General features: G+C 43.7%; 1 protein-coding gene across 3 annotated transcripts in view; it reads right to left on the minus strand.

The window, feature by feature from the left end:
- The window catches only part of BANP (BTG3 associated nuclear protein), a 607,582-nt gene that overhangs the window by 189,973 nt on the left and 405,536 nt on the right, over positions 1-12,073 (minus strand). For all 3 annotated transcript variants that reach the window (XM_033941785.1, XM_033941784.1, XM_033941783.1), the window contains one exon: positions 11,406-11,450. In XM_033941785.1, the coding sequence (XP_033797676.1) occupies positions 11,406-11,450 (45 nt within the window). The remainder of the gene's footprint in view (positions 1-11,405; positions 11,451-12,073) is intronic.

A 12,073-nucleotide genomic window follows, 5' to 3' on the forward strand; every position in this document is an offset into this window, starting at 1 on the left:
AAGGGCACAATCCCAGTGTAGGTTGCCTTTCTGTGGTTACAATTAAATGTACAGCGCTGCGTACGCCTTTCAGCACTATATACCATATTTTCACTCATATACCGCGCACCCGTGTAAAACGCGCACCCGGGTATAGCGCGCGGGAAACTGTAATTTATGTAAATAAATTTTTATATACCGCGCACACCCGTATACCGCGCATGCTGCCCCGACTCTCCCGTCGCCGCCCAACTCTCCTTTCGCCCGCCCCTCCTCTGGCCACCCCGACTCTCCTTTCGCCCGCCCCGACTCTCCTCTCCTCCTTGAAGTCCTGTCCCCACCCTGAAAGCCTGATGCCCCCCCCGATGTCCGATTCACCCCCCCGCAGGACCGCTCGCACCCCCACCCCGAAGGACCGCTCGCACGCACTCGCACCCGCACCCCCACCCGAAGGACCGCTCGCACTCCCACAGCCTCCCAACACCCCCCCCCCATCATGTAGAAGCTCCTACCGTTGTCCTGCTGCTTCCTCTTGGCGGTCCCGGCCCTTCTGTGAGCCCTTCGTCTGCGCTGCTTCCTCTTCCGGCGGTCCCGCCCTTTCTCTGATGTCAGAGAAAGGGCGGGACCACCGGAAGAGGAAGCAGTGCAGACGCAGGGCTCACAGAAGGGCCGGGACCGCCAAGAGGAAGCAGCAGGACAACGGTAGGAGCTTCTACATGATGGGGGGGTCGGGAGGCTGTGGGGGTGCGAGCGGTCCTTCGGGGTGGGGGTACGGGTGAGCGGTCCTTCGGGGTGGGGGGGTGGGGGCGAGTGCGTGGAGCGGTCCTTCGGGGTGGGGGTGCGAGCGGTCCTGCAGGGGGGTGAATCGGACGTCGGGGGGAGGGGAACTATGTAAAAAAAAAGTTGTAAAACGCGCTCACGCGTATAACGCACAAGGTTATGCACGGTTTGTAAAAATCGTGTATAACGTGCGCATTATATGCGTGAAAATACGGTAAATGATAAATAGTTGTAGTAGTACTAGAGGGATAGATGCCGGACTGGGATTTTGGCACCCTTTATCATAAAACTATAATACAAGTGCTAAACAGTTGAGCACAGTGCTTTCATATGGAGGATAGACTCTACACAGGCCTCCGTGGTATAATAAATTAATTCAGATAAATATCAATAATGTAAGTCAGTGCAGCTGGCAAACTTGGGGCATTTAGGGGTCCTTTTACAAAGGCACGCTATGGTTTTTAGCACGCACTAACCACGTGCTAAATGCATGTTATCCTATGGACGCATTAGCATTTAGTGCGCGTTAAACACGCACTAAAACGCTTAGTGCACCTTTGCAAAAGGACTCCTGAGTCTCTTAAGACAATTATTGCCAAATTACACTGGCCAATGCTCATTTTGGTGCCTCATATATTAGACCTGTTTCTGGGTATTATTTGGCCTGCTGATTCCAAAAATGGCACAATTTTTTTTCTTATAAGCTCTAGTTTTGGGATACAGAACATGTGCCATATACCACTCTGCTCGCCCATTAAAAAAAAATCAGGATATTTTAATGTAGTGTTTAAATTATAGTCTACCATCGTGTGTGCATCCCATCTTTCTTGGTATCTGGCTTCCTTCATTTTTATGTCTTGGTGAAATCTTTCACCTTGTTCTTTGCATAAATCACCAAGGTTCACTAGAAAGCGATCTAAGTGACTGTGCAGATAATGGACTTTAACACTCGTGTTACAGCCAAGCCTGTTGAAATGAAAGAGCATATCCTCTACTAATTGTGTGTACTTGTCCGCCTTCTTACTGCTAAGAAAGATTTTCACAAGAAAAAATGAAGGCCAGGCACTTAATTCGATTTCATTCATTGATGCTATGAAAAGTGGGTCATTTATAAGTTGTCTGATCTGTAGACCAACAAAAATTCCTGCCTTCAGTTTTTCCATGGTAAATCCAAACCTATACAATCCTAGCCCTCAACAAATGATCTCTAGAACTGTCAATCACCAAGTCTATACTTTGTTGATTCCACTCTATCTATAACATCTTTAATCATTGTAAACCGCATAGAACTTCACGGTCCTGCGGTATATAAAAAATAGTTGTTGTTATTATTATTATTATTACCCTGGAAGAAAGGAGGGACATTGGACATATAAAGGTATTATTTTGGAGACAAGGAAGCAGTAGAAACAGAGGACATGAATTGAGGATGCTGAGTGGTAGGGTGTAGGTAGTACAGCCCGATTAAAAAAAAAAAATTTTGATTCGATTCAGCCTATTGAATTGGTTTTTCAATTCGATTCGATTTGATTTTCCTGCCCAATTGGGAGGTTTTGTTTGATTGTTTTTCCAAACATCCTGGTGGGTTTATTTTATAGCCTCTTCACCCTCTTTGCCTTCTCCTAACCACACTGGCACTGTGGTATAAACAAAATAAGCAACAAAAAAGACTTTTCCTCTCTCTGTTAAATCCTAGCTCACGTTTGCAGTCTAACACCAGCTCTAGCAGGATACACATTTCAAATCTGACATATTGTAATCACAAAATGGAAAATAAAATTAGTTTTTCTACCTTTTGTTGTCTGGTCATTATTCAAATCTTGTTGGTCCCAGGCTCTGGTTGTCTTCGGATAACTTGCTTGCCAGGGTCTCCTTCTTTCTTCTTTCTCCGTGCTAACCATCCATCTGCCTTCTCTGTCCTCCCCTTCCATTTCCCTTCCCTCCCCCGGAGGTCTGGCATCTTTCTTTTTTTATTTTTGTCTCCCTCCACAGATCCACCTTTTCTTAACTACCCTCTTTCCCCACCACCCCAGGGTCTACCATCTCTCCCTTTCTTTTCCCAACTCCACTCCTATCCAGTATCTTTATCACCCCTCCACACCATCCCCTGTGTCCAACTTCTCTCCCTTTCTGTTCCTTCCCTCCCTAAATCTCATTGTCCATCATCTCTCTCCCTCTTCTCTATTTTCAGACCCATTATTTCTTCCCCCCCAAAGTCCGGCATATGCACACTTTGAACCCCCCCTACTCTCCCTCCCTCTGTGTACTTCTACAACAGGGCCCCCCTCCCCTGAAGGTCTGTCCCCCCCGAAGGCCTGCACCTCCACCTAAAGGCCTGCCTGTCCCCCCTGAAGGCATGTGCCACCATCCCTGAAAGCCTGCTTCCTCCTTGAAGGCTTCCCCCCTTAAAGACTTGCGTCCCCCCCCCCCCCCTGAAATCCTGTCCTCCTCCCTTGAAGGCCTGCATCTCTCCCTGAAGGCCTGTCCCCCCCTTGAAGGCCTGTTCCCCCCCCCCCTTGAAGGTCTGTCCCCCCTTGAAGGCCTGTACCCCCCTTAAAGGCCTGCCTGCCTGTCTCCCCTGAAGTGAATCGGAGAAGCGATTCGAATCGTGAATCGGGCAGCACTAGTGTAAGGTCACGAAATACATTTTCATGAAAAAGCAGGTGGATGATGGAATGCTGCCCCTTTTCCTTGATGAAGGTGGTGGGACAAAAACAGTGATGCAATTCAGAAATACAGTATATTAGATAATTACAGAGGATGCCTATATAGAAAGAGGTTGGAATTAAAGCAAAACTTAAATGACTTTCACTCCAAACTGTATTGACCCTTCCTAGATCCCGACGCATACTATAGCTATCAACTTTGTAATCTCCCTGGGAATGCCCAGGCTAATTTCTTGTTGTAAACCACCTAGAACTGAAAGGTGTTGGCGAGGTAGAAGACATCAATAATGTAATGCATACAATAGCATAAGTACAACCCTGACCACCTTGTTGGGCAGACTACCATCATTTACTATATTACTATAAAATAACGAGAGGCTTTTACTACCCAAAAAGCTTTTCCCACTCACTCTTCAAAAATCTTCATTAGAACAACAAATGAACTATTGGCATCACGTTATGTTTCTAGCATATCAGCACTCTGCTTCAAACTAGATAGAATTTGTGATCCCCCGGAAGAAAGAGATTTATTGAATAGGAAGGACCACAAATGCTCTCTGCCATATAGGAGAGTACTGGTATAAGCAAAATACAATCTGTAGATATTCAAAACTATTTAACCAGCAGCCAGGAACGGCTCCTGGCTAGTTAAATAGCATTTCAGTGCCTAACTGCAAATATTCAGTGTGAGAAAACAGATTATCTCCTGCTGAATGTCCTCAGTTAGCTGCTAACAACTAATCCTGTTAGGCACCAATATTCAGCAGCTAACCAGCTAAGTTTAGTGGTCAATAGGACTGAAAAAATAGCTGTCCTATCCTTAAATGCTAGAAAGTTAACCGTTTAGCGCTGAGTATTGGCATGGCCAGTTAACATTTTATCGGTTAAAAACTCCCCGGATATTCAACGTCAGTCCCCAGAAATGGCCCTGCATTGAATATCCGAGTTTAACACAGGCAGTGGACAGCACAAGCGCTGCCAGCTGAATATCATGTTGGTAGTCTGATTGCCTGGAGGGCCATGGTTCTTGTTATAGTGCAGATTTTTGGACTAGCTATGATTTGAGCACAATTCTATGGCAAATGTAATGCACTAAATAAAAAATATAGTGGGAGACTCAATCCTGAGGGAAGTGGACAGTCACGTAGCAGGAGGCAGAGAGGACAGACTAGTGACATGTCTCCCAGGGGCGAGGACAAAGGACATCTCCGACAGAATCGAGAGAATCCTTGAGGGAGCTGAGACGGAGGAGACAGCAGTGATAATCCACGTTGGAACCAACGACGTCAGCAGAAGGAACTACAACAGGACCACACTGACCGAGCAGTTTAAGATTCTGGGGAGGAAACTGAAGCTGAGGACAAGGAAGATAGCCTTCTCAGAGATCCTGCCAGTTCCGAGGGCGTATGCAAGGAGGCAGACCGAGCTGCAAGCAATAAACAGTTGGCTGAGGAGATGGTGCGATGAGGAGGGTTTCCACTTTGTACGAAACTGGCCAACCTTCCTGGGGAAAAGTAAGCTCTACAGGAGAGATGGACTGCACCTGAGCACAGCTGGAACGAGGATGCTGGCACGCAACATCCAGAACGGCATAGACATGACTTTAAACTGAGGACAAGGGGAAAGCCAAGAGTTGATCCGACATCGACACATCGGACTAGAGTATCAAACAAGGATACTGAACTGGGAAAAGGCGATAGAGGGACTGAGTGGACATTTTTTGGGAAAAAACCCAAGGACAATAGAGGGACTGAGTGGACATTTTTTGGCAAAAAAACCAAGGACGCAAAGCAGGGGGCCAAGGAACAAATGAAACTAAAGAGCGGAAAAAGGAGGAAACAGCCAGAGCCAGAGGGACATACAAAAATGGAGAAGTAGGCTGAGGACGAGTTAGACGCACCACAGGAGCAGGGCGAGGACGAAACAGACACACCACAGAAGGAGGATGAACGAAATGAGGCTCCGGGGCTGACCAACCATGAAGGGGTAGGCAGGAGCACCAATCCACGAGGAAAACAAGCAGAAAAGGTAAACAACAGGGACTTAACTTGCCTATACACAAATGCTAGGAGCCTAAAAACCAAAATGGGGGAGCTAGAAGTTATAGCCAGCAAGGAGGACCTAGACTTAATTGGAGTCACAGAGACATGGTGGTCCGAGGACAATAAATGGGATGTGGTCCTACCAGGGTACAAACTCTATAGGAGGGACAGGACACATAAGAAGGGTGGAGGAATAGCGCTATATATAAAGGACTCCATTCCTTCAACCAGGATGGAAACAACAGTAAGGGCGGACGGCTTGGAATCGTTATGGGTTAAGCTGACAGGAGGAAAGGGAGCAGACATAAAATTGGGGCTCTACTACCGCCCACCAGGTCAACTGGAAGCAAACGACCAGGACCTGGAAGCTGAATTGAGGCAGGTATGCAAAAGCGGAAGTGTGGTGGTGATGGGTGACTTCAACTACCCTGGGATAGACTGGAAAACTGGACACTCAAATTGCACGAGAGAAACAAAATTCCTGGAGGTGGTGAGGGACTGTTTCATGGAGCAGCTGGTCAAGGAACCAACACGGGGAGATGCCACTCTTGACCTAATACTCAACGGGCTAGGGGGACCCGCAAAGGACGTGGTAGTACTAGAACCATTAGGAAACAGCGATCACAGCATGATCCAGTGCAAGATAGAAATGGGAGCATCAAAGGTGAAAAGAACTACAACAACAGCATTTAACTTTAGAAAAGGAAATTACGAGGCCATGAGGAAAATGGTGGGAAAGAAACTCAGCAACAGCTCAAGGAAGATGGAGACCGTAGAGGGTACCTGGGCCCTACTTAAGGGCACGGTGCACAAAGCACAAAACCTGTATGTCCCCAGGTTCAGGAAAGGGTGCAAAAAAAATCAAACCAAAAACCCGGCGTGGATAACAAATGCGGTGAAAAAGGCGATAAGAGACAAGAAAACATCATTTAGAAAATGGAAAAAGGACCAAACAAAGGACAACCAGAAGGAACACAAAAGGCACCAAAAGGACTGTCACCGAGAGGTTAGGAAAGCAAAAAGAGAATATGAGGAGAGGCTGGCGGGGGAAGCAAGAAACTTCAAACCATTCTTCAGGTATGTGAAGGGGAAACAACCAGCCAGGGAGGAAGTGGGACCGTTAGACGATGGAGACAGGAAGGGAGTAGTAAAGGAAGAAAAAGAGATAGCTGACAGGTTAAACAAGTTCTTCTCGTCAGTCTTCACGAGAGAGGACACATCCAACATCCCAGAACCTGAGGAGCACATAAACGGAAACCCTGATGAGAAGCTAGTCCAACTAGAGGTAAACAAAGAGGATGTTCTCAGAAAGATAGACAGACTAAAGAGCGACAAATCACCAGGTCCGGACGGCATCCACCCAAGGGTATTAAAAGAACTGAGAAACGAAATAGCAGATACACTAAGCCAAATATGTAACCTATCCTTAAAAACTGGGGAGATCCCAGAAGACTGGAAAATAGCCAATGTCACGCCCATCTTTAAGAAGGGATCAAGGGGTGACCCGGGAAACTACAGGCCGGTGAGCTTGACCTCGGTTCCGGGAAAGATGATGGAAGCACTAATCAAGGACGCAATCTGCGAATACATAGAAGGCAATGGACAACTGAAGGCGAGCCAGCACGGCTTCTGCAAGGGAAGATCGTGCCTCACGAACTTACTGTATTTCTTTGAGGGAATAAACAACCAGGTAGATAAAGGGGAATCCATAGACATCATTTACCTTGACTTCCAAAAAGCCTTCGATAAGGTACCTCACGAAAGACTACTTAAGAAGCTGTGGAGCCACGGGGTGCAGGGGATATCCACCGATGGATCAAACACTGGCTGGCAGGCAGGAAGCAGAGGGTTGGAGTAAAGGGCCATTACTCAGACTGGCAATGGGTCACGAGTGGAGTTCCACAGGGGTCGGTGCTGGGACCAATCCTGTTCAATATATTCATCAACGACCTGGAGACGGGGACGACATGTGAGGTTATCAAATTTGCTGATGACACCAAGCTTTGCAGCAGGGTTAGAAACGCGGAAGACTGTGAGGTCCTGCAAAGAGACCTAACAAGACTGGAAGAGTGGGCAAAAAAATGGCAAATGAGTTTTAATATAGAGAAATGTAAGGTCATGCATGTAGGTAAGAAGAACCCGATGTTCAGCTACAAAATGGGGGGATCACTGCTAGGGGTAAGCAACCTTAAAAGAGACCTGGGGGTGATGGTGGACACAACATTGAAAGCATCAACTCAGTGCGCAACGGCCTCAAAGAAAGTGAACAGAATGTTGGGTATCATTAAAAAGGGTATCTCAACCAGGACGAAGGAAGTCATCATGCCGCTGTATCGTGCAATGGTGCGCCCACATCTGGAGTACTGTGTCCAATACTGGTCGCCGTACCTCAAGAAGGACATGGCAGTACTCGAGGGGGTCCAGAGGAGAGCAACTAAATTGATAAAAGGTATGGAAAACTATTCGTATGCTGACAGGTTGAAGTTGCTGGGGCTCTTCTCCCTGGAAAAGCGGAGACTTAGAGGAGACATGATAGAAACCTTCAAAATCCTGAGGGGCATAGAGAAAGTGGACAGGGACAGATTTTTCAGACTGTGGGGAACCACTAACACAAGGGGGTCACTCGGAAAAATTGAGAGGGGACAGGTTTAGAACAAATGCTAGGAGGTTCTTTTTTACCCAGAGGGTGGTGGACACATGGAACGCGCTTCCGGAGGTTGTGATAGCCCAGAGCACATTGCAGGGTTTCAAGGAAGGTTTAGACAAGTTCCTAAAAGAAAAGGGGATTGAGGGTTACAGATAAAAAAGAAGAGGTAGGTTACAGAAACGGACAGGAACCACATTACAGGTCATGGACCTGACGGGCCGCCGCGAGAGCGGACCGCTGGGCGCGATGGACCAATGGTCTGACCCAGTGGTGGCAACTTCTTATGTTCTTATGTTCTTATATAATAAAATATAAATTAGAGTGCTCAGTGTGATATCTTATTTTAACTTTTCACGCTGTGAAGTTTTGGATATATGGTGATTTTTGTTGAAGCAGTTAAAGCAATCTTTTTGTTTTGGGGACTCACTTCTATATAACTTTTTTCAAAGCCAGCTACATCAATATGGATTAGTTCATTGCATGATTGTCAGCACCTGCAAAAACCTATAAGTACGCATATTTCTATTTCCATCTTGTGAAGATGAGTGTAACAATATTGGACCTTGTATTCATCATCTGATTTCATCTTCATCAGGATCCAGCTAAGTACTTTTCATACTGCTTGGTATATATAAGTCTATTGAGACAGATCAGATTTAACCAGTATTGAAGGGTTGGTAGGCAGGTGAGTGCAATGATGTAATACATCTTTATTCTTTAAACCTGCTGGTTTTGAATAAGATATCACACTAAGCACTCTAATTTATATTTTATTATATTTTTTATTTGATGAATAATTTACAATTACATTCACTTTATTTGATATATTATAAGTTAGGTGAATTTATGAGTATAATTTTTCTCCAACTTATTTATTATTTTGAAATGTAATGCACTGTCAAGTGCATATCAGACAATAAGATTTTACAGATAATATGTTCTGTTTATTCTCAACCCAATCCTCAAGACATACCCAGCTAGTCAGGTTTCAGGGCACCCACAATGAATATGCATAAGATAAATATGCATGACCTACCTCCACTGTATTCATTGTAGATTCTTTGAAAACCCTATTGGATTGGTGTGTCTCAAGGTCTGAATTGAGTACCCCTATTCTATAGGGTAGTACAATGCTTTAAAAAATGAATACAACTTACCATCAATAACCTCTAAAGCAGAGCTTTCTGATGCTGTCCTGGGGATCACAAAGTCAGTTGAGTTTAAATAACATCCACAATGAATATGCATGAAATAAACTAGCAATCTGCTGGGTTCCAACATATGCACATGTACTCCATGCATACCAGAGTGGTTATGGGGTTGCCAGCACAGGTTTGGGAAGCCCTGAACTAAAGAGGCCAATAGCAAAGCAGATGTGGAAGGACAGACTGCTCACAGGATATTAGCAACCTGAACTGCAGGTTTAATTTGGTTATTAACAAAATGCTATTTGGTCAGTGATATCATGAGGTTAAAATCTATAAGTGGAAAACAAGGACCAATTTTTTGTTATATTGAAATTCCTCATGCATGCTACAGACATTTAATTCATGCAGGACCAATGGATGCCCTTCAAGCTCTGCAAATAAATAAATGGGGCAGAAAAATTATGTGGAAGAAGAGATAATAAAGGTGGAAATCATCTGGAGATCACTGCCTACAGCAGTGGTTCTCAAACCTGTCCTGGAGGTTCCCCAACCAGTCAGGTCTTAAAAATTTCCCACAATGAATATGCATGAGAGAAATTTGCATGCAAGTGAGGCAGTGTATCCACATCTATTTCATGAATATTCATGGTGAATATCCTAAAAAGGTCACTGGTTGGGGAGCCTCCAGGGCAGGTTTGGGGGCCACTGTCCTACAGGGAAACCTCCAGGCAATCAGACTACTTCAAACTTTAACTCATGTGCACAAGCATAATCTTTTTCAGTTTGGTTCTATTTCTACCAAATGTGCACTGAAATATAATCTCTGGAAGTTAACAGAATCCATATGTAGATAGAGTTCTGTTGGCATGGTTTCCTTCATTCCAAGGACTATCATGCCAGAAAAACAAAATCTAAATTCAATTCAATGCAACTACCAGCACTGAAAATTCAAAGAAAAAACAGCTGCCACTTTCATGCAACAGCAGCAATAGCACTTGATACTGAATTATCGGCTTCCAAAGTCCTACATGTGTTCCACAGTCAAAAGGTATTAATAGATCCAAACTACTTTTTCCCCCAGGTGGCGCCACTATATTTCATTGTTGCACTTGTGTGATTGCTACATGGTCCCCAAATTGGGCAATCTTTTATGAGGTAACAATAAAGCTTCTAAGTTATAAGAGGTGAGGAGGAAGCTCCTCTATGTCTGCATTCAACATGCAGTACTTATAACACCAAAGAACTAAAAACAAATGATGCTGTGATTTGTACAAGTTAAGACCACAGAACTAGCCAACTCCTGAAGTTAAATCTGAGAAATTCAGTAAAATCCCCTTTTTGAGGGCAATTCTGTTATTGCCCACAAGTAACTGCAGGTTAACCAGGTACCCTTTGAAAATAAGAGCCAATACGCACAATGTAGGAATAAAGTACCAGTGTACTTTGTGCTTGCATGGAAACATTTGCAAATTACATGCCAAAAAGACCATGCAATGATTTCAAATTTTTATCATGTGTATTTTCCCTCCCTTAACCTAATCTGACCATTTTTGGCTCCTCAGGTAAAAGAATGCTGCTAATAGAACATTTTTACAAGAGCAAACATAAATTTACCTGCAGAAAATCATGTTTAATCTCCTTATATAAAAATCTAAGAAGCAGACAAGGAGAGGGATTTATCCAGAGAATGTGGGCCTAATTGTGGCACACATTTCCTTTTTCAAAGCACATAAAATCATAAGAAATAAAATATGCTACGAAGAAGAAGAAACAGACATGTGAACTGGCCCCAAAGGGGAAACAATGAAGCCAAGAACTATGAAAAAGATTTTATATTAAGGAATCCAAGCAGAATTACTGCTTTAAGATGACAACATAAGTTTACTGCATACTTTTATATATGTAAACACTGCAATACTATATGCTCTTCTAAACTCTGTGTGTAGTACAGAGATACTTAATCCCACAGCTATTTCATCATCTATATCAAATATTCCATGTGTAGCAGAGATCCCACAGGGTTAAGAATACATGCCTGAAATATGGATTCATGGTGTTCTTTCAAGCCAAATAAAACTCATTTGGGTTTTAAAAGTAGCATCAATTCTGCTGAGGACGTGAAAAGAACAGAAGTGTTTCCTACCTGTCCGTCTTGTCCAACGTGAACTTGATGTATCTGTAAGTTGCCCTGTAAAATAAAACAGCAAATAGGAAGGTGAAGCACCAGCTTAATAGTAGGTCTTCCTTAAGCAACCCATTTTTTTCCTTTTCATTTATATAACAATTTATTTTTGCTGACTTACAGGAAGTCTACTAACCTATGATATTCTTGATGAGTTATGAATGTTTTTGGCAATAAAATGGTATGGAAGAATGCCTTGCAAAGTTATCCTTTTTCTATGATGGGGAAACAGTTTTGCTTATGCTAGAAAGCTTAAAGAATTTATTATGAAGGTAAGTTTAGAAGAGGTCATGTAGGTTTCGAGGTTAAGCAGGGGGCCTATTTGTCTTTCTACAATACTAGAAGTAAACCAGCAGAAATTATGGCTTCATTGAAGCTGTGGACATTTATAGCTACTTAGGAACAGGAATAAATATTAGCATATAAAGACATTTTCACGTGTTTATTCAAATTGCTTAAACAAGCTCTTACTATTTGGCTGCCATGTTTTATACTGCACCAATATGTTCAACCACAAGTACTTCAAGTGTGCAATAATATTCTATTCCTTGCATATACTTCTAAAGCTTTAAGGAAATTGGGATATTTGCAGTGGTCTTCAGTAATAGCTTTAGAAGAACTGCTGAATC

The sequence above is a fragment of the Geotrypetes seraphini genome, chromosome 4 (genome assembly GCF_902459505.1).
Source record: "Geotrypetes seraphini chromosome 4, aGeoSer1.1, whole genome shotgun sequence".
Lineage (NCBI taxonomy): Eukaryota > Metazoa > Chordata > Amphibia > Gymnophiona > Dermophiidae > Geotrypetes > Geotrypetes seraphini.